This window comes from Corticium candelabrum, chromosome 14, assembly GCF_963422355.1.
Source record: "Corticium candelabrum chromosome 14, ooCorCand1.1, whole genome shotgun sequence".
Lineage (NCBI taxonomy): Eukaryota > Metazoa > Porifera > Homoscleromorpha > Homosclerophorida > Plakinidae > Corticium > Corticium candelabrum.
Window position 1 is genome coordinate 3566813 of NC_085098.1, and position 22769 is coordinate 3589581.

Here is a 22769-nt window from a genome sequence, read left to right on the forward strand (position 1 = left end):
TGTGGACATACACCACATCTTCTAATACAAGCCCACCACCTGTATTGTTTGTAATGGTCCATAGAGTGGGCTTGTATTAGGAGGGAAAATATTGGATGGTGGGCTTTTTTTTCAAAACCTTATATGACAATGAACATAAAATACAGGGGCATAGGATGCAAATAATAAAAGTGGTGGGGCCTGACGCGCGCTACTAGGTGCTAAAATAGCGCACGCTAGCTGCAACTCCAAAATCAGTTTGACATCTTCGAAAGTTTCTTCACATTTTTTTCGCTCTTTTGTTATTAAGCTAAGTGAAGTAATCTTTGATTGCCATTTTAAAACATCTTTTCTGTTTAGAATAGTTCTGTAATTACGTTATAAATATTAGAAATATATTATGTATTTAATTGTCTATACCTAAACCGGAAGTTATGTCAACTGGTGAAAGATAGTTTTTTCAAAATATGTGCCCGACCCATTCCTACGCCACTGTAATGGCTCAAAAACACATTCAGTACTAGTAAATGTTATTGAGTTACTGAGCTATTATTAAACACTAAAACAGCAGCATGTGGGTGAGCATCTGTAAATTGAAATGAGCCGCAGACTATGCATATATTAGAAGGTGGGAAAGTATTGGAAGGATGCATTTGTATTAGAAGGATGCATTTGTATTAGAAGAAATAGTATACATAAAAAGTCTGGGCTATTATCAGTGGTCAAAGTTGTAGCCAACTCCATCGTTCCTATCGACTATTGTATTAGCAGGATGGCTGTCTTTTGATCATTTCGCTTCCATTACGCTTATTTATTTAAATACTGGAGTGTTTGTTGATTGAAAAAATTGTGGAATGTTTTACAGGCGTTGTTGGTACTTAAGCTACCGACTATTGCTAGATATGACAATGATATGTGGGTGTGGGCGGTCATGTCTCATAAGAATCAATTTGGGGTCCATGTGGTCCAGATTAATGACAGAACAATCAATGATATGATCATAATATTGTAATTATATACATTAATAATTAATTATATCATCATCAAATATAATGATATAATAGTTAATATATGTATCGTCACAATAATGATCATCACATATTATAATTAACGATATGATCATCACATATAATTAACAGGCTCTGGGGCTTTTAAAGTCTCATTATGCTTATGTTTTCAAATATATTGTTAATTAATTAATAGATATAATCAATTCTATCATCATTACATATAAGTAATATATATTAATTAACATACTAATATTAACACGTTGGCTGTAACTAACTACTTACTGGTCCTGCGCTCAAACAGTGAACATGTGTTCTTCACGGTTCTAACCCTAATATTCGTTTGGTACCTGGTGACCATTACTACGACATAATTTACAGAACAGTTTCCAACATGTAAACTTGTGCAGATGAAGTAGTGGGAAAGAGTGCCACTGTTGTTTACACTCAAATATAAGTGTCTCATACCAGCGGCAGCTGCTGGCCATGCAGTTTCCTCTGTTCATCAATATCGCTCAAGCACACTCAGTGCCTCGCTATTGTGCATGTCACCAGCACATGTTGGAAACCAAGTGTGTGTGTGTGTGTGTGTGTGTGTGTGTGTGTGTGTGTGTGTGTGTGTGTGTGTGTGTGTGTGTGTGTGTGTGTGTGTGTGTGTGTGTGTGTGTCATAATAAAAATTCTCTTGAATCTCATGAGCCCGTTTAACGAAGTAATCCATCAAATTGATATATTCACAAATACTCCATGACGATGGCCATGCATCTACTTTGTAATAAACCGTCGAGCTTCAAGCGTTCTGTTATCTATACTTCTGAAAGTCTGATCGAACTTGGAGCACAGAGACCTCAGTGTGACTCGAGACATCCAAAGTACAAATCAACGTCTTGCCGACTTGACCGACCAATCACACGAGAGCAAGCCAATAGAATTGGATCCAATCGTTTCCAGTGTGTCGTCTCGGCTCCACAATACACGCCAATTACCTCTAGAATGTTCATATAGAAACGTTGTTGTACCTCTTTCTCTTACATCTGTTCAACACTAGATACATCTAATTCACCGGTCGACGTACTAGACGAGCCAAGTCAATATATGACTCGTGCTGTCGTCTCTGCCGACCACCTGATCGTCAGCGCTCGTACGGAAGTCTTCGAATCCGTCTCCGCCACTCACCACAATAATCTGAGACTCAGCAGGAGGCTCGGACTCTGAGAAAATTGTACAATCACTGATAGTCGATACGTCGGATGACGTACGATTGTGCATACGACGATTCGCGGACAGAAACTCGTCTGTGGTGTCTTTCTTCATTCGGGAGAGTCTCGTGTGTGATACGGATTGTGGAAGGCTGTCAGTTGAGCCACGATCGGCGAGTGAACGTACAAAGTCGGAGTCGGCGTGTTCGTCGTCGACGGCCGTTTGTTTCCTTAGGGCGGTCACGAAGCGAACAACGCCACTGTGGCCGAGATACGAACTGGAGAGAGTCGGGAGATCGAGTACGGACGACGTGTCTTCCTCGATCACGGGCATCCGCATTGTTAGCATCGCTCCAGCGCTCGTTCCGATCCACAACAGGCCTTCGCATGGCTGTAAACATGTTACGCGAAGTTGTGAGATCTTGTGTTGACGGACGATGCCGTTAGAGCCTATAAAACACATCGCGGTGAGACCCACCGATGATGTTATGAAGGAGAGTGGCATACGCTACTTGCCTTGTAATATTCTCTTCACTTCGGATCGAACGTCAACGACGGCTAATACCTGGAGAGTCACGGCATTGAAGAGTTTGACTTCGGGACTCTTTTCAAACGCTATCCATGCGGTTAGTCCAGCTGCAGATATGTGTGTCACCGTCTTAGATTGATCATTATGAGCTTGAAAGTGTCTCTACGAAGAAATGACTGACATCGACCACTAGGACACACACACACACACACACACACACACACACACACACACACACACACGCCCACACAAGACGTCAGTCACCCAAAATAAAATCATAAATCAAAAATATTGTTTCAGTAAGTGAAGTCCATGTTCGTACTCCAGCATATCGCGTTAGACAAACGTCGACCATGACTGCCACTACACAAAGTCCTATCGCTTATACCGACCCATTAGGCACGACTAACAAGGAAATTTCAATTGTCATTTCGATTTCACATTATGACAAGCGAGATTGGAAGGAGGAATGTCCACCACACCAGGAGCCACTGTTAGCCAATGAAGGCTTCCAACCATGCAACAAAACAACAGCCAACAAGCCAAATTTTATGTTTTGATTTTGATAGCAAATAAATACAGGAATCAAATAACAATGAATACCTAAAATTTAAAATATCGGGTCAACATCTTTGCTAGCGCACGATGTCTGACCATAAATTTTGCCTTATATTCCACTCTGGGTTTACACTTTACTCTTTATACACTTTACAGTGTTCCAGCTAGGTTTCGAATTTTTATCAAGAAGAGTACTTTGTATCAAAAGTGGGGCACAGGCTTACTGAGTCACAAAAATCAATTTTGTCGGTTTATATGAAATTATGTTTATATTGCAATCAACGTTGGCATCAGCGTGACACTCACAATTTACAAAACATCACAGTTCTGTGTCTGTGTTTGTCATCTTCCATGCTCATGAACAGCAAAGGTCGTCACCATCTTTTATCCCTCACTAAAGCCATATTTATGTGGCCACAAGCAGACTGGTGGTTTCTTCCAACTGTTTCTCTGATGTCTTAATGTATGTATAGACAGTTGCACTCACATGACATAGAACTGACCCCCACCTCCACATGTGGAACAGTCACCATATTTTCGATGAGTTTGAGGCCTCTTCTTCTTGGTTATCATGACTGATTGTTAGATGCCGACAGCGATGTCGCTACGATGTCAAATTACAGTACGCTGATGGTCGAGGCCTTTACAAAATTCCTCTCAGCGAGAAGTCGGGGGACGTCAACTTTTGGCTGGCGACAACCTCCATCCATGTTGGGATGTATTTGGTAGTCCCTCCCAGCCCATATACCCGAACCCATTGCTGCCAGTTCCTGCTGAAGACAGTCCAACTGCTTCTTCAGCCTAAAGTGCTCCCACTACGTTGCTGTCATCTGTTTCAATGTCGTCTGTAATCTTGCTTGCACACGCACTGCAATGATCGGAACAGATGCGTTTGTACTTCAAATTGCTCTCTTTCAGGTCTTTTCTGTTGACCGCAGTGATTCATGCTGCCCAACCCCGCCCCCATCCTCCTGTCGCCATTCTGTCAGTTTTCAAAATTGTTTGCTTTTGACTAATAATCGCGGGCAAACAAAAGAAACTAACGTCTCTGTCACGATCGTCACAGTTGGCCCAACTCACAACAACACAGAAGTTCACCATTATGATAGTGAAGTTCTGAGTGTTCTCCAGCATGTGCACACTTGAGTAGGTTCACGCCTACTGCAACCAGTCTACACTCTAAGACAAACTTATAATATCGATTCTCGTTGTGAAATGCCTAGATATATTTGGGCAGGGCGCAAGGAAGGTGAAGCAGGGCATCGTGCCTCACTCAAAGAACCTAGCTGGAACATTGCAGTTTATACAGTCAGACCTCGTTATTAGATCTTGTCTCGCTGGTTTCAGTCAGACTAATGCGACTGTCGGATTATCGAGTGTTGGACTAGCGAGGTCTGACTGTCCAGCCCTACCAAATACATACACATACATTCCAAAGTGTCCGAACACCAACCAATGTGGGGCAAAGTGTCTGAACACTAGGGAATCAATCGCTAACACTCGATAATGACATAAATATCAAACCTCTGTTTGCAGTGAGAGCGGCGACACGATGTGAACAACGTTTCGACTGCTGCACCACATGTAGTCCAAGACCGATTTCATGCACGTGATCGGCACGTCCCCGCTCCCGACGAGCACCTGCTCTCTACTCTGAATATCCCAGCAGCCATCTATACACACACTCTAGCTATACACACCATTCTGTTCCGCATACAAAATGCTTGACGCACCATCAGCTCGACTCACTGCATAAACGACTCCATTCTTCAGAGAGACGAAAACGCGATTTTTCAAGTAGCTAGAGAAGAGGGTTGGTTACATCCGAAACTTTGCGTCAATCGTCGATTGTACACACACACACACACACACACACACACACACACACACACACACACACACACACACACACACACACACACCTCATCGTGACCACCGGACTCCCAAACTCGATCTTTGTCCTCTTCTGTCGTACTCGAATGCTGTCGCTCGCATGATACACCAAAACTCTACACAAACGCAACACACACACACCCACAACATTAAACATCCACCGACATAACAACTCCAGTCTGCCTCACGAGCCCTCTTCCGTTCCCAGCCACATCGTTGGGACTTTAAGACAGCAGAGATCGGAACTCAACGAACTAGAAACGTGCGACTCGCCTTCCTCGGGTATCTCCGTATGCATGCAGCGTCCATCAACAGGCGAGCCACCTCGCACCAATCGACCGTGTCCTAGAGCCGTTGCCGGGCTATTCGACGGTGTTGAACTTGTGCTGCTCAACGACGAAACGGGCGACGAATCCGGTGGTGCCATCTCTGCCTGCTGAATGCCCAAAGACTCACGAATCGTGGAAATATCAACCGACGATTGACTTCGGAGGTCACTCACGTTCGATTCTGGATACAAACAAGCTTCCGATTCAGGGCCTGGAAGGCTGGACAGATGCTCTAGCAACTGGTTCGTGTCCCCCTGACGATGAGAGTAGAGTCTCATGGATGAAGCAGACGATAAGGAGAAGAATCGTAACGAGTGATTCTCGGTGTTCACTCCCATGGTGAGTGTCGGCTGCGACGAGCTCCTCGCACGATCGCCGAAACTGTGACTCCGTTTGATGAGCGCCGACGCTCGGGATCGTTCCCGGACGACGTCCGACGAGTTACTGAACGATCGTTGCACTGGCTCTTTATTTGCTGTCTGTCTCAATATCCCGATTGTGCTCTCACGTCGTTCACGTTCATTCGTCATGTCGGGAACGGGAACGATGCATGTGATCTGACACGCACACACGGTTATGCAGACCATCTCGTGTGGTGCTGCCCCGTCAACGGTTACGATACCGACTTGACCCACGCAGCCGTCGCTCGCACAGATCCACAGGTTGCCACTGCCAAGGCTGCCGTGATGTGACAAAGCAGGACTGATGCTCGTTGCCGCACACGAAATCTAGACACAAAATACGGATGAAAATGTAAAGTGTCGTGGAGCAAACTGTGTGTGTGTGTGTGTGTGTGTGTGTGTGTGTGTCTGTGTCTGTCCGCATGTGTGTGTCTGTGTCTGTGTTGGTCCGCATGTGTGTGTGTGTGTGTGTGTGTGTGTGTGTGTGTGTGTGTGTGTGTCTGTGTGTGTCTGTGTCGGTCCGCATGTGTGTGTCTGTATCTGTGTCGGTCCACATGTGTGTGTGTGTGTGTGTGTGTGTGTGTGTGTGTGTGTGTGTGTGTGTGTGTGTGTGTGTGTGTGTGTGTGTGTGTGTGTGTGTGTGACATTTGGTGTCGACGAACTCGCATTCCACTTCGTGTCTTCATCAGCGGGATCGGCTTGTAGAACTGCGGTTCGGGGGGAATGAATAACTCGTGTTCCGAATTAGCTCTCGCCTTATCAAAGTTACTCAGGTACGACGCGGTTGTCGCAGGCGGATTCCACGTGACGTTTGAGTCCTCGGCAGCAACTGATAAGCAAAATTGTAATAGTTATATATATATATACACAACAAATAGAAAAATTTACAAAATTTTTTCTTTGCTTCCTCGAACTCGTCGATCCACTCTTTCTTTCGCTGCTCGGATGCGAACTGAAAAGTGTACGTCATCGGGTCTCCGTTGCTGCAAGAAATGATCGAGTTAGTTAGTTAGTTATGTTTGTGAGATGTTACGTTGAACAACTTGTTGTGTAGGATGACGCCGAGTCTCGCTTTGACGAGTGACAGTTGCAGCTCCGTTTGCTTCTGGATCTCGATTTGCTCTTTTACGTCCGTGTCCAGCTCACGGATCGCCACGTCGAGTTGCTGCATAATCGTAAATGTCAACGAGTGAGACAATAACGAGCACACACACACACACAGACACAGACAGACACACATGCACAGATGCAGACGTACGCATGCACGCACACACACACACACACACACACACACACACACACACACACACACACACACACACACACACACACACTACGCACAGCGTGATGAATGTAGAGCTGCTTGACGAGGCCAGCAATCTGCTGCAGGCACGCCGAGTCGTGCTGAAGCTTCTCAACCGTCGTCTTCTCCCCAAAACTCGTACGTCTATTCACACTCGCCGTCAACGAAGGCGGCAATATCAACGATGTGTATGGAGTCGGAACCAATGCCTCTGCACATCACCCAATCACTAAAACGTCCGAGATAACACACAATGTGCTGGTCACTCACCAAGAGACTTCACGAGAATAACATCACTAAACGTTGCCTTCCACAAAAGTTTGTGCTTGATTTCATACATACTTGTAGACGGCAATAAAGCCAACGAAAATCTAGAAGAAATGAACGAATATCATATAGTAGAGATTGCGTATGTGTGTGTGATGTGTGTGTGTGTGTGTGTGTGTGTGTGTGTGTGTGTGTGTGTGCGTGGTGTGTGTGTGTGGTGTGTGTGTGTGTGTGTGTGTGTGTGTGTGTGTGTGTGTGTGTGTGTGTGTGTGACATTTGGGTTGACAAAGTGGCAATGGGTAATTACCTTGCCGAGCCACGTCGCTTGAACGTCGAACTCCGTGGACGTCGAATGGCGGCACAGATGACAAAATCGGAAAGCATGACCAACAGACGGTCCTTCACTTGTTCATCCTCCATCTACAAAACGACATCACCACACTCGACATTCAAACAGACGTTAAAACAGACGAGAACGATCGCATTTCTCTTACCACTTGCTGAACCTTGTCCTGACAGAGAACGTAACGTTTTGGCGCAGCAAACTATCGTTACAGAATGTTGGTAATCAATTGTTTGGTGTATGATCTAGTGAGTGAATTAGATTACCGACACGTGGCCTTCGAATGTCGCCTCGAGTTCTCTGAGTTTCTCTGCTTCAGCGGCTTCCCACTCGCCTTGATCCATCTTTTCGGCCAACGTTGTTAGCTCGCTGATTGCGGAGAGAAGATGGTTGTGATCGGGATGGTCGTGTGACGTGTGCTTCAGCATATCCTAACGTGTACAATGTCACATCGCGTTATTGTCATAGCATGTGCATCCGTTTTCTTGTTCAAATGTTTCTGACCTTGAGCAACAAGACGTATCTTGGAATTCTCTGTACTGGCTGAATGAGGAGGTCGTTCAACGTCAGCTTGTCTGAGTGCTCTCGACTACATAGCTGAGGCACACACCACAATCACCATCACACGGTAACATCACCATCACACAGTAAGGCCACGTACTGACTCTTATAGTTCAGCCCGTTCACACTAGCGGATTTTACCGTGCCAGTACAGTTTGGTCAGCTCGGTATATTTTGTCATGTAGTGTGAACGCTTACCATGCCGTGCCAAGAGGGCCGGAAGCGTGCTGGCCCAGATCGCTCCAATTTGCTGTGCTGGTATGGTTTGGCTCGGATGTTTTGTGTAGTGTGAATGGTTACCGATCGGCAAGCGTGTTCGTGCATGTGTAGTTTGTTGCAAATTGGTGTGGTCAGAAGGAGAAACATGTTTCTGATTGAATTGTGGATCGAGATACCTTACGATCACATGTTGAGGGATGCCAACCATACTAGGAAGGTGTGTGACACTATGAACGATGTACACTTTGCGATTGCATTCTCCGGCGTGATCTCCTTGTTAACCTGACGATTTGTCAATCTGGATGCTGAATTACTGTCACTAATATGGCAGCGAAAGCATAGCGACGATCCATAATTTCAGATTTAGCATACGTTACGAGTGGCTACACCCACTGGCTCGCTAGAAGCTTACGTACTACTATAGTAGTGTGAACGGGGGCTGGCACTGTTTCCTGAAGAGTGTTGACTCGGTCTAGCTGCACCCTTTCAGCACGGTTTGCAAGCGTGAACGAAAAATATTATGGTCCCTACAGCAATACACATTACTCATTACTCAGATAGTATTAAAGGAGCAAAGACACACCCTTCTAGTGCGCAAGATAGATGGGAACAGGAAGCTGTGAGTCAAGATATAGAGTGTCGTGTGTTCTGCTAGGCCGTTCATTATACAGAATTTGAATGTGTAGATATGTGGATTTTACCAGTACTCTAGCTAGTGCTAGATGTAGTTATCACGTAGTTTAAGTTTGCCATGATTGTTGCCTACGTGCTACGAACGTGTAAAGATCGAACTACAGTCAATGTGGGAGCACTCTTTTCAGCTATACATCTTCTGCATAGAACATTGTTACAGCCCTGCAGTTCTGCTTCCACTCCCCCGCCATTGCGGAATACAATATTTCCACTGTTTCCATCGTGAATGCAATCTGAGAGAGCATGAACAAACAATGCTGTGAACACTTACTTTCTGAATGGCATTTTCACACGTTTCCATGTGCAGGATCAGTAACATAAGCTACCTCTGGCGATCATTGTTATCGCGTGACAACTCGCAGGTGTGTTACAAGTCCAAAAATTCTGTGCAGTAAGAATGTAGAGTTTGTTGTACAGTATCACATCCTACTAGCGTTGTTGTCATAAGTTTCTCTGATTTCAAAATTTTGATTTTGTGTATACATTTTTCAATCCGGTATCCGTGGCACCAGCGTGTAAAACATCTGGACAGTGCTCCTTTTAAGCTATAAATGTCATGACTATTATATTATCTATATTCTATACGCACAAGTGCAGAGGACCATGTGAAAAGTACCCTGAACTACTACTCTCTGTTTGCGTTGACTTTGTGCTTTGAAAATCTGCAATAACTTCTGTGCAATTGCGCAGACAGTGACGATCTTGGTATCGTTCGAAACCGCAAGTTTCCAGATTTTCTATAGTAAGGGTAACAAGGGGTATGTATTACACAGGCAGTTTGATAAGGCTTTTGCGTATCAAGAGTGGCATGGTCTTACAACAAGAATGCTGCTAATAGAGAAAGTAGCCAATTAACAAGGTCACTAAACGGTCTGCAGCCTTGACATCAACACAGTTGCTCTTGTTTCGCAAGTAGTTGCTTGATATTTCTGACTCCTTCTCAGTCTGTTTCGTCTTAATAGCCTGCGACTTCCTCTACTGCTACCTAACATCTTTGTATTGTAATAAGACCTCTACATTGTACAGTTAATGAGATATCACTTAACATCTGAGTGTGATAAACAAATACAGCTGCACCATTAGTCGCTTGGAAGCACAAAGTCAACGCCAACGCCAAAGCCAACGTCAATGCCAACGCCAACGCCAACAGATAGTAGTTGATAGACAAGTGTACCTAATAGGATGAGATTGAGGTGGAACAAAAGCATGTGATATGGGCGTGGCCAGTAACTCTGTAGACTACTGTGACCTCAATTCAAGGACGGACTCTATCTTCAACAAATCTCTTCAGCTGAAGCTTCTATTCAAGGATGGCCACTATTTGAAGACATACGGTAGATAACAAATATAAAAATTTATAGCTTCCTGCACTGAGGACAGGACATCACGAGGATGAGAGTCTAGGAGCGTGTTCACACCGACATCTGGACTAACTATGATTAGGCCAATATTACTGCAAGCACGTTCACACCCCTAACTATGATTAGTACGTCACCTGGGCATGTGAGTGTAATTAGCCTCGACAGTTTTCAACCATCATATCCGGCAAGAATTCGCGTGAATTGTCTTGACGAATCCATTGCTGTAGGTTTAGAAGAGGGAAACAGTTTGTTTCCTTTCTCTGGCATCTCCTTCAGGGATGGCATGAAGTTGTCACAGGCACGTAGTACACATCTACATGTGCTTCCATACACGTCACCATGTTGTTGCTGCGTTTGTAAGTTTAAACATACAACACAATATCAGAAATGTCTGGTGGCATGCTCTTCTTGTATACTACCTCACACGCCAAAGTCACGTGCAACCACTAATGCCACTAATATGGTTGTAATGCTACTCCCTATGGTGTTAAATGGTGCTACACCAATCATGATTAGGACCACTGTGAACGGTGGCGTCAGTGCACTAACCCTAAACTAATCATGATTAAGTAGGGTTCTCCCCAAGATTTCACAATAGCATGGCAGGATGGTATAATTACAAGACATACCCCTTACGGCATACTGCTGTGTGCTCTCGAATACCCAGGCCTTTACAATAAGATTCTAAACTGTACCCAGCGCTCAAAAAATCGGTCCAACTAGTTGTCGTCATTCAATGAGTTTCCAAAATTTTATGTCAACAAAATTTTTAGCCTATGACATCATGTTGATATCAATCATGGTGTTTAGTGGTATGCTGCTATTTTGTACTACCTTCCAAAATTCAGTGCAGTGCAAGCATACAGCACGGTATTCCCACAATGGCATGCAACGAAAGTATCCAACACATTACCCCTGAGCCAATGGACAGGCGTGTTACACTAGACAAAGCTAAACATCTTCGCGGAGGCAAGAAAGACAATAGCTAATTGAATTAGTGATTAAATGCATACCACCTCTGTCAGGATTCCACCAGAAACCAGACTTCCACATCACATTTCAGAAGTTGTCCGTTCTCTTGCTACTAAAATCATATCTACCTATTTTGACCCACAGGATTTACCATCGTCTCCACTTCCCCACGTGCTCCCTGGTCACAAACCTCATGCCTTTACTCTGTCGGAATCCTGAGATGGCTCATGCACTCCCAGTTTCATTATCCGGGATATGAGCAGTTTGTCAACGTACGCTGCTGGTGTATTACTACGCGTACATGTCATTGTACGACAAATGTCGCAAAGCGAGCGTCAAAGCGGGGCATGTCTCAGTACAGTAGTTATCCGCCTGCATACGGAGAAAGCCATTACAAACTAGCCTCGGTCTGCTTTAGTCGTCATTTAATGACCTAGACTGCAGCGCTAGTCGTCAGTTGTAAAATTTAACTCGTCAAAAGACGACCTATTTTTAAGTACTGCAAACTACATATTACTGAAGCCTTCGCCCCAAGAAGGAAAAAAACAAAGTCAAAACGGCTGTCCGTTTCATCAACTTGAGACATCTTCCTTGCTCAATTACACAAGCACACACCAATGCGGTCTGCTTGCTGTATACATGTAAGTACTGAACACGTACAGTGTACAGTACCCTGGGTAAAAAAAAACATGTGAAAGGCTTGGTCACATGGCTATCGTTGCTTAGAGTGGTGCTACGTCACGCTACCACGCTTTAGGGAGGACCCTGTTAAGACCAGTGTGAACACTCTCTAATACCACGTTCACACTAGCAACTTCAGACAAAGTTGGACCAGATAAAGTTTCTTCAAGATTGCCGTTACTTTACTCTACTCAAAATACGTGATAAAGGCCTCGTTTTGATGCTGACTTTGGCCATCTAGATCACTTTCAACTATACCTAGCACGGTTCTGAAGTCTCTAGTGTGAACGTGGTATAAGGCCATGCAAAGGTAATTACTTGTTGATCGTCAGCGCTGTCCCAATTGTTGAGCCCATCCTGTAATATTCGATTTTTATTCTGGGTTTGAACTTTTTAATACTATGTACTGTAGGTGTAGTGTAGTGTGTACTGTGCGAACACGCGTGGCAGTCCTTACTAAGCAGTGACAAGTGCCTACACTTAATTGTGTGTGACATGCATATGTCTCTACTATTGCACTGATAGTCCACAGCTTTCCACATACTCATCAATCATTTTTGTCTTGAAAATATAAAAATAAATATAAAAATAGAAGCCGTCCATCCCATTTTTTATAGAAATTCTGACAATCAACAAGTCTAAATTTTGTATGGACAAATAATTAAGTTTATGTGGCCTGAAATCCAACAAACAGACACACAAATGCAATGAACACAAAGTTACGTACCTCCAAGAATTTTGAGAAAGCAGGTCGCTGAATAGCCGCAGTCCTGACCGCCTCCTTAGCCTGAAGGTAGTGATTGATAAAGGCAGCATACGCATCTGACAGCATACACTTAGAAAACTACAAACACACACACAAAAATGCAATAAACTTTCCTGCCTCACTCACATGCCAAACAATTGATGCTCAATGCACTCATGCTTACTTACCTGGTTGACAAAGATGTCACCAATTTTCTGTTGATTATGCCACTCGGACACTCTGTCCATCAACTGGCGAAGGAAGAGCTCGTGGCACGACTGCAGATTCGGTATCTGGTAGAATATCTCGTCGACAAGACTTGCATCGATGAGTGTAGGTGTTCGTGGTCTCTTGAGGGGCTCGAAATAGACCTGAAGACAAAAAGAAGTCAACAATGACAACACAGACAAACAGACAGACAGTCAGTCACACACACAGACACAGACACAGACACAAACACACACACACACACACACACACACACACACACACACACACACACAGACACACACAGACACACACACAAACAAACACACACACACACACACACACACACACACACACACACACACACACACACACACAAACAAACACACACAACACACAAACAAACAAACAACACACACAAACACACACACAAACAAACACACACAAACAAACAAACAAACACACAAACAAACACACACATTCCAGGATTCCACAACAACACCGTCCGTCATACACAATCACACACAACCGGTATAACATCCATCCTGACTAACACATAATCCGGGATTTCACGCACACACAACACACCAACCGCCGGTCACATCACAACATCCACATATCATCCGGGAGTCCGCGCACACACCCAACACATCATCACACACAACTCGATGCCAACGCGCCCACCGCCCGAATCGCACGCACCAAGAAACGTCCAACTCGACAAACAAAGCGAGAGCAAAAATCTCGACACGTCGAGCAAGCGTCTGGCCTCACTGTATAAACAAACGCCAACCGCGTATTTCCGCGACAGCACAACGACAGCATACACGACGGCCACCTACCTTGATGAGTGTCTGTAGCGAACGAACGTACGACACCTCAGTCTCGATCAAGTTCACCAGCACGTGCTGCCGCATGTCCTACAGACGGATGACACACCACCGACCGATTAGCGACAAGAAATGACAACAAATGTCGACGAATAAACACTGAAATGTCATAAAAGCATAGAAATGATACGTACGAGTTCGCTCTGCGACCAACCGCTACCACACATGCTCACAAAAACGAGTAAAGCGACGACAACCGGGACTTCCTATTACAGCCCCGCCCACATACCACTAAGAATTTCTTTGATTGACGCGTCGACGCGTCGACGGTATGCATTCAAAGCGGACGCACTTTTCGTAGCGTTCCAACGGTAAGCGGGTGAGAAATTTCGACGCCCGATTGACGTACTTTCAGTCGTCATCCGGATTCAGATTTCACTCGCTCGGTATTACCTGCAGGCTATCTCTGCCGACGCGCGCTAGGCACACACCCGCAGGCGGCTCCGCGACCTCACTGAGTGGCCAACGCTGGTTTCTGACGTTGGACGAGCGGCGACGAAGTCGACCGTGTATTTTCTCTTTTCGGAGAGTAAACAGGCGGGAACGACCGAATTGCGTGATTGGTAATGTATCCGGTTGCGTGCCCAACGCGCGTGGCAATTCCATCCCGCGGCGCTTATCGCGTGGAAAATTCAATTGAAATAGCACACTCCAAGGGAAGACACACTTCTAGTGTCACTATGAAATACCTGATGAGAGTATTTACTGTACTTTCTGTACTTTCTGTACACACTCATTCATTCATCCAGCCCTGGATCTTGGCCTAATCACGTGACCGCTTAAAATTCACTTCTTTACATCACTATGTCTAGGACTTACTTTATCTATCATATGAAATAATTTATGAGAGCAATTCTGTGTACCTGCAGTGCACACCATTGGGTCAACCAGTTCCTTTATACTTCACTTGCCCTAATCACGTGACCTCTTGAAATTCCAACTACATTTGTCTTATTTCATCTCTCAAGTAAATAATTAATGAAAGTATTTTCTGTATTTAGCCCTGCACTCCCTGGGGCCAACCACCTGTTTCCACACATTTTCACTTGCCCAAATCACGTGATCATTCAAATTCCTAATTTTTGACTCACTTTATCTTGCGATGTGGATTCACAGGGGTACTTTACTGTACTTAGCCATCACCCCTTAGGTCACAACTCGTTTCCACACATCTTCACTTGTTCTCATCATGTGACCATTTAAATCCCCAAAATAATTTTATGACTTAATTAATTCATCTGTCATGTGAAAGAGTTCATGCAACTTTTCTGTACTTATCCATACACCCCTCTCCCCCCCGGTTTCATCACATTTTCACCTGTCCTAATCATGTGACTATTGAACTCCAAAAAATTATTTTATGACTTACGTCATCTGTCATGTCGTCTTTTGATTTCACAGGCGGCCGCAGTGTGACCGTGGCTCCTCCGGGTATGGTAATCGTCAATGATTTCTGCTGACTATTGTTAAAGTCGTTAATGTAAACCTGAGGGTAAATGGCAGTCGGTTTCTCATTGAGTGTGAGAGCAAGACTATCCACTTCATCGGCACTGTGGATGGCACTAAGCGGTCGACGATGACGTCGATCACTCCTCGATCTCAAGTGAAGAAAGGGAGACAACTGTCGAGCGTCTCGGGAGTTTAGAGGAAGAAATTCAACCGACTGAGTCCGTCGTATCTGCTGGAGTCGTTTAGGAAACATCAACGGCATCAACTGTGGACTACCACATTGCTCTTCTGCAGTCTTCTGTTTCTCACGATTTTGTAGAGCGGCTCTACGAGCTTTCGGCATCACAGAGTTTTCCATCGCTTGATACATAGACGATCGGCGACGTAACATAACGTGTGTCAGGTCGGACATCTCTTCGTCATTTAGCATGTCAACATCATTTGCATTGCCGACAGTTGCTTTCATCCCTGACACTATATTCGGTGAGAGAGTCGATGAAAACTTACTGGCGTCGACAACAACATGCAGTCGTCCTTTCTGGTCGTTATAGAGATGCACATCAGGAGCATTTTGATTTGCAGAGCCAAGTCTGTGCATGCCATCTCGATCAGAGTCGTCGACATCTGAAACGGGTACCGATGGCACAGCCACTGCAAACTCGTCTGTTTTCTGATCAAGTCTTGTCACTATATCACCAATACCTTTCTCGTTATCGTTCACTCCGGATCCTTTCTCATTCAGTAATGCTGCCTCTAGTGTATGATACGTATGCATCATCTCTTCACCAAACCCGGTGTCCTCACACAAATTCGAGATGACGTCATAATTAGAACTGGAAGACCGACGCTTGCCCAACACACTATCGTCAATATCCGGGGATTCCTCATCACCACATTCACTCCGCACAACCACACTCTCACAACTTTCATTCACACAACGACAGCTAGTTTGCGATTCACCCGACGACACCACAATGTCGCTACGCACGTCCCGACGACGAAATTCGCTTTCATCCTCGTCTTCAGGAGACGAACCGCTCGCCATTGTGGCAGTCAGACCGACATTCGACTCGCTGACGGTCCGTCGGAGGTCACCGCTCGATATATCGACGTCGACTCGTTTTCGAGAAACGACAACAGTGCGCTGAAACGCAGCGGGACGTCCCGCTTCCTCGTCAACAATCGCTTCAGAGTCGTCGAAACCGCATCGACCATCTCCGTCGTCGGCTCGTTGTTTGTTGACTCTATTTGGCTCTTTCACGACTGACCCCACCTCCAGTTTGTCGATTTTCACCACGTCGTTTGACGCAGCGACGTTCTCCAAATGTTTGCTCGCTATTTGTCCTGATACGAGCCGATAATTTGCCACAGGTTCCGCACTGTAAGACGAGCCACCATCTCGCGGTTCTGACGTAGCCCTCCCTGTTGTTCCCCTTCCAAGTGAAATGGAAACACTACTCACATGGGTGCCCCTCGCACGCACACCGGGTGTCGTCGTCCGCACTCCAACCGACCGTCCGGCGTTCTCCAACATGACGGACGACGAGCGATACCGTCGAAACGCTACCCGCTCGCTCTCATCGCGGCGACGATCCGGCGTCGAAGTGGAGCGACGTGGCTTCAATTTGAACGTCGTTGCCGCCACGTACGTCTGCTTGCGATCCGACGACTCCATCAGTGTTGCTCGAGAGCGAGCGGAGAGAGCATGGTGGGTGTGAACGCAAAGCACAATCGGACGAGCCGGGGTTGATGAGTAATGAGAAAAGTGCTCGAAGTATCAGTGACAACTGTACAACTGATAACAAACACAGGAGGCGTGGAGGCTACGTTTATGCAACCAAATCGTTTGCATATTCAAACAAAGTGCAGCACGTGTTAATTAATTAAGTACGGCATCCCGAAATACACGCCACCCTACGATTTCCAACACGCCAATTCGCATTGCACTCGCCGACAAAACGCTCGTCGACGCACGACGCACAGTTTCGTCGCACAACGTGCACGATCCGCCACCTCACCACACTAATAACGATCCACGTTTTCGATGCCAATCGACACGTTCTTGACATACCAAAACGGAAGATAAAATCAACAAACACATAATCAAGCTAGAATCTCAACAGACAAAATCTAGAATTTTATAGAAACGCGACTAACTATAAAGTCTAGACTTTATTACTTAATAAATATCAATTTTTTACAATCTCGTTCGGCATTGGTAAGACTTGAGTATAAGTGTTGCTACTAGTGTCAATCAATCGTGTGAAACCTTTTAGTACTCGTAGCGCGCGTTATGATCACTCAGTCCGCCGACGCCGGCTCCCGCTCGCTGCGTCGCCATGGGTGATATCGACTCCCATGACTGTCTATACATGTCGTACACCTCGACTGAACTGAGATAGTTGCGTCCGTCATGCCCGCCGACGGCGAAGACCCACCCACCGAGACTCGCCACGCCCACACCGCCACGGGCATTGGTCAACTGACAAAGGCGTGCCCAGACACCCGATCTCGGATCATAAGACTCCACCGAGTCAAGCGGGGAGGAGTCGTCAAACCCACCGACAGCAATGAGTTGACCTACAGAAAAAATGACGTCAGAAAGAATAACCGCCACTGAGGAATGTCCGAGTGACCAATCAGGATGGAGAAAAACAGAATGACCAAATATGGTATCCCACACATACTTCGCATTCTTTCATACCTTCAACTGCAGCCAAGCCGACTCCTGCTCGTTTAACGTTCATCGAGTGAATGTCTGTCCACTGATCGGTGTGAGGGTCGTATCGTTCAACACTCCCGAGACTCGAGCTGCCGTTGTTCCCACCAGCTGCATACAGAAAGTCTCCGAGTGCCGTGACGCCGACTCCACCTCTCGGACTATTCATCGACGACACCTCGCTCCACAGGCGAGTCGAGGGATTAAATCGCTCAACCGTGTTGAAGCAGGCGTTGTCGTTCAATCCTCCTAAACAAACAGGCCACTGCAGTCATATCTGCGAATGCCATTTGTCCCTTTTAGGTTTCAGTGTGGGACTAGGACAACTTCACTGTCATATCAGTCAAGTAAAGCTTAAGCAAACACGATCTACATAAGTGTTATAGTTGATTAGTTCTTAATGGAGGTAACAATTTTTCCTGGGATATGGAGGGTTTCCCGATTTACATTAGACAACACGTGTTGCATGAACCGACATTCATAACACAATGAAGTAGCACAAATATAGAGCATCCTCTCTTAATTGATTAATACTAAAAAGACTATGTTTTTGTGATTCCCTACCATAAAGAACAAACGAGTTGTCGACTTTACATATGGTTGACTATTTCTATCGAACATCTGGGTATATACATACACCACACCACGTCTGACAAATTGTCAGACATCCAAGCGAGCATTGGCAAGGTTGCCGGTAAACCAAAATTTGGCCTCTAGCAGCGACCACAGAACCACCGGCACACAATCTCGATTAAGAACCAAACTCCCTGCTGTTCAGCAGCCTGGGTAATTTCATAGCGTTTTTTTGTTCCTCGCAATTTGTCACAACATAACTAGATGCTAACTCGCTAATCTGTGAACCACCCAGACTCGATAGCCGCACTAGCTCCCTCCTGTCTAAATGTATTTTAGATAACTGACTGTTGTTATTCTATTCATGGGACAAAGGCTTCCTGATGTAATACTCGAAATACACATGTCACTCCTAACGTCATCGTAAATGTAGTAGTTGCTAACTAAATCTAAATAATGCAGCTAAACAGAAATCCCACAAAGCATACACAACGTGCTCTTTTAATTGAAGTCACACAGCTTACCTACTGCGTATAGTGGACCACCGAGGATCCCAACCGCCACACCTCGTCGTCTCATCGCCATCGGCTCCACGAGTTCCCATTTGTTAGTCATTGGATCGTAGCATTCGACTGTATTGAGATGCTGTTCGCCGTCGTGGCCACCAATGGCGTAGATTTTACCCTCTAATGCAGCCACACCAACATGACGTCGACGTGAATTCAACTCTGCTATCGCTTGCCACTGATTTACTCTAAAATCGTATCTCTCGACTGTCATGTATGGTTCGCCTGATTTTCCTCGTCCGCCGACGGCATACAGACTGCCAACTGTAGATTTACGTGGTTGGCAACGCTGTCGCCATTCCATATTGTCGCCAAAATGTCCGACTCGAAGATGGTAGTTCTTTGCATCATCAATGAGATCTCTACAATCGAGGTCACACCTAACGACTGCCTCCTTCTCCACTCTAGTGGCAAGATACAGAGGTGACAGTTGAGTTAAACGAACTCGAGCAAGTAGGCGAGGAAGAAGTGCTTGTCGAGAGTCGACAGCGTGCTTTACCCAAGAAAGTATAGCCTCGTATACTTGCTGTTCGGAGTCGACGTTCAGTTCGTCGGATATCAAAAGCTTTTCGAGTACACCTCCAGCTAACGACAAGTACTCCTCACTCTCCACGACCGCAACAAAATTGTCACAAAAGAAACGGTCACACACAGATACCAAATCCTCACAGGCGTGTAGGTCTGCATATCCCCGGATGCCCAAACAGTTGCCAGGGTCGAGTTGCCGCATGAGAAACTCTACGCACGCCTGGCGAGCTTCCTCGAGATGAAGAAGCGCCGACGCAGACAACAGGGCCTGAGTATTGCGACTGCTAATCTCCAGCTGTCCCGTATACACGAAATCAACCAACAAACGCAGTGCTTCCGGTTCCAAGATTTCCTTTATCTCGACACGACTGTTGCGACTCTCAACCATCTCTCCAGCAAACATGGCGTAGAAATATCGACTTGCAGACGCCAGAACGACTTTGTGAGCGCTGATTTCGATGTCGCCCGCCACCAGCACGACGTCACACAAACACTTTCGACTTCTGAGCTCATTCATGACCAAGAAGGCGCTCTTTGTTTGCGAATCTTGAGCGGAGAAGTCGTAGCGGCAGCTTCCTTCCCCACTCGAGGCGCTTTCGCCATCCAGTAATGCTTCCATGACCGAACTTGCAGACACCCGGATAATGTTTCATGACCTGTGCATATGCAGCGATGGGTGTCACGTGCATCACAACTGTGAACGTGTCAGCGGAAAATAGTTGTAGTCTGATTTACCTCTTTTTTTAGAATACGAAATCAAAAGAGTGCATGTCACGTGATCCACCGCTGTGTCCGCGGATGGTCGTTTCTGTGCCTGATGGTCTCCTGAATTTTCTAGATTCTAGTAAAGAAGCAAGCTGTAATTCCAGCCTCGTAGCCTAAAGTATTTTATTAATTAAAACAATTTAAAATATTTTAATTTAATAATAAATTATTTTTTAAGTTTTAGTCACAAACAAACAAATTTGATTAGTTAACGCCACCTAAACGTAATCATAATTGCCATCTGAATACGACAATGCAATAATATTTTTAATTAAAAAATTAATTTTTATTTTTAGTCAATATCAACAAATTTGATTTATACTAACGACACCTAGACGTATACAATGTAATGATATTGTCATAATCCTAGTATTTACACTAAAGTGACTCAAAACACTCGAACAACAATTTAATAAAAGAATTTGAAAACTTGGAAACTTGGAAACTCACAAAAATCGCCGAGAGTAGACGGTGTCTTTGCCGGAAGTATGACGCGCCGCTAGAGTCTGGCTACGCGAGACTAGTACGCACAATGGACTGTGTATAACTGTGGCATTTTATGGAAGCATTTCAGAGCTATGCTATCCCAAAGTGAAAATCGAGATTAATATTTTAACTGCAGGTGCCATTCCTACCTAGGGAGTGCGCTAGCTAAACCGGTACTAAACCTAAACAGTAGCCTCTAGCCTACGCGCGTTAATTTAAAGAGGGCCTGTGAAAGAGCAGGCCCGGATCCAGCTAGGGGTTTAGGGGGTTAAGGGGGTTAAGGGGGTTAAGGGGGTTAAGGGGGTTAAGGGGGTTAAGGGGGTTAAGGGGGTTAAGGGGGTTAAGGGGGTTTTAACCTCCTCTTTTCCAATAGGCGCGGTTCAATAATTTTATATAATTTTATTAGAAAAGAGAAAATTAGTAATGCTATAAATAGCTGCTACCAGGTCAATCCCCTCTTTCAAAAATTCCTGGATCCGGGCCTGAAGAGGCTTTCACTAGTTTTACAGTATGTAGGTCTATACATGCGACACAAGAAACATTAAAGAGTCATCACTGAAATCAGTGGACATACCATCAGGTCTATATGTAAGACTGGAAAGATTGGCCATGGGCTAATACCACGTATACGTAGTTGTCGCAGATGGTACGGTTTCCTTGCACGAGAAATAGACTAATCCAGTTAGCCGGAACTAATTCAGTCGCCCAAATGACATCAAAGATAGATTTTAGCCGACATCCTCACTGAATCTCTAAGGTGATTCCATACCAGGTACTTTTCCTCTTAACTGGGAGATGGCTCATTTGATCTCCTCTTCAGAAAGGGGAATAGATAACTCGCCGTTTGACAGAGATGAGGTGGACAAGGAAGACACAGTGGGATGGAGACAGCATTGGTGTTAGTTGGGCAATTCACTACCCCCTTGAAATATTTGATCTGACGATTCAACTTTTCCGTACTGTTCTGTAAACTCGTACCATCTTCAGCAACTAGATTGGTTGAAGCTAGTTTAGAATCCGTCTTCTGTAGAAGACGTAAATTCTTTATCAAAGAGCCTCCACGTCCTTGTTGTTCACTTATAGGAGCTTGGCGTTTGGCATCTTCTGCCCATTGACCCCACCAAAAGTTCTCGACTGCAACCCTGGTAAGCTTTTTGAGATGATTGTACGGTACTCAGACTTTAGCTAGACAATGAATGTTTCGTAATGGTGGCCTCTTTTTCTTCTCAGACAAGTTGCGCACCTTATCATTGATCCAGTCCGAATGATTTGATCTAGAAGAGAGAGGTAGAAAATCACAAGCCTTACGGATATAAGATTTAGAGATGTCCCACAGAGCTAGTGAATTCACCAAGCTCTTCGGCTGGTTAGGGCAGACCGATAGCCAGCTCTGCAAGTCGACGAGATGCTAGTGGTCCGGTAGCGTATGTTACCTGTTTGCCTCCACTTGACCTTGATTCTAAAGCGCAAGGAAGACACGACGAGTTCATGATCGGATTCATGACGAGTTGACCGATAAACACGAGTACTAGTGTCCAGTACATTAA

General features: G+C 45.2%; 2 protein-coding genes across 2 annotated transcripts; both read right to left on the reverse strand.

Annotated features, from left to right (window-relative positions):
* Positions 1 to 1687: 1687 nt before the first annotated feature.
* LOC134189479 (rho guanine nucleotide exchange factor 17-like) lies at positions 1688 to 17314 on the reverse strand. Its single transcript, XM_062657755.1, has 19 exons — positions 15506 to 17314; positions 14089 to 14166; positions 13228 to 13410; positions 13022 to 13138; positions 8312 to 8404; positions 8074 to 8238; positions 7959 to 8009; positions 7772 to 7884; positions 7468 to 7568; positions 7236 to 7408; positions 6938 to 7059; positions 6783 to 6877; positions 6557 to 6723; positions 5353 to 6221; positions 5194 to 5280; positions 5005 to 5072; positions 4796 to 4944; positions 2701 to 2875; positions 1688 to 2634 (listed from the first exon to the last, which is right to left on the reverse strand). The coding sequence occupies exons 1-19, from the start codon at positions 17258 to 17260 to the stop codon at positions 2060 to 2062; spliced, it is 5136 nt and encodes a 1711-aa protein (XP_062513739.1). The 5' UTR covers positions 17261 to 17314; the 3' UTR covers positions 1688 to 2059.
* A 314-nt stretch (positions 17315 to 17628) lies between these two features.
* Positions 17629 to 20587, reverse strand: LOC134189602 (kelch-like protein 8). Its single transcript, XM_062657923.1, has 3 exons — positions 19402 to 20587; positions 18290 to 18553; positions 17629 to 18165 (listed from the first exon to the last, which is right to left on the reverse strand). Exons 1-3 carry the CDS (start codon positions 20486 to 20488, stop codon positions 17858 to 17860), a joined length of 1659 nt encoding a protein of 552 aa, XP_062513907.1. The 5' UTR covers positions 20489 to 20587; the 3' UTR covers positions 17629 to 17857.
* Positions 20588 to 22769: the final 2182 nt, after the last annotated feature.

Excerpts from the sequence above, each read along its gene's own strand:
- LOC134189479 (XM_062657755.1), bottom strand. The coding sequence starts at position 17,260 with ATGGAGTCGTCGGATCGCAAGCAGACGTACGTGGCGGCAACGACGTTC. Across the intron at positions 14,167-15,505 it reads AAGACGACATGACAGATGAC|GACATGCGGCAGCACGTGCT; the intron begins GTAAGTCATAAA and ends ATCCGTCTGTAG. Across the intron at positions 7,569-7,771 it reads AAGCGACGTGGCTCGGCAAG|ATTTTCGTTGGCTTTATTGC; the intron begins GTAATTACCCAT and ends CATTTCTTCTAG.
- LOC134189602 (XM_062657923.1), bottom strand. The coding sequence starts at position 20,488 with ATGAATGAGCTCAGAAGTCGAAAGTGTTTGTGTGACGTCGTGCTGGTG. Across the intron at positions 18,554-19,401 it reads TGGTCCACTATACGCAGTAG|GAGGATTGAACGACAACGCC; the intron begins GTAAGCTGTGTG and ends CTGTTTGTTTAG. Across the intron at positions 18,166-18,289 it reads CGGCTTGGCTGCAGTTGAAG|GTCAACTCATTGCTGTCGGT; the intron begins GTATGAAAGAAT and ends TTTTTTCTGTAG.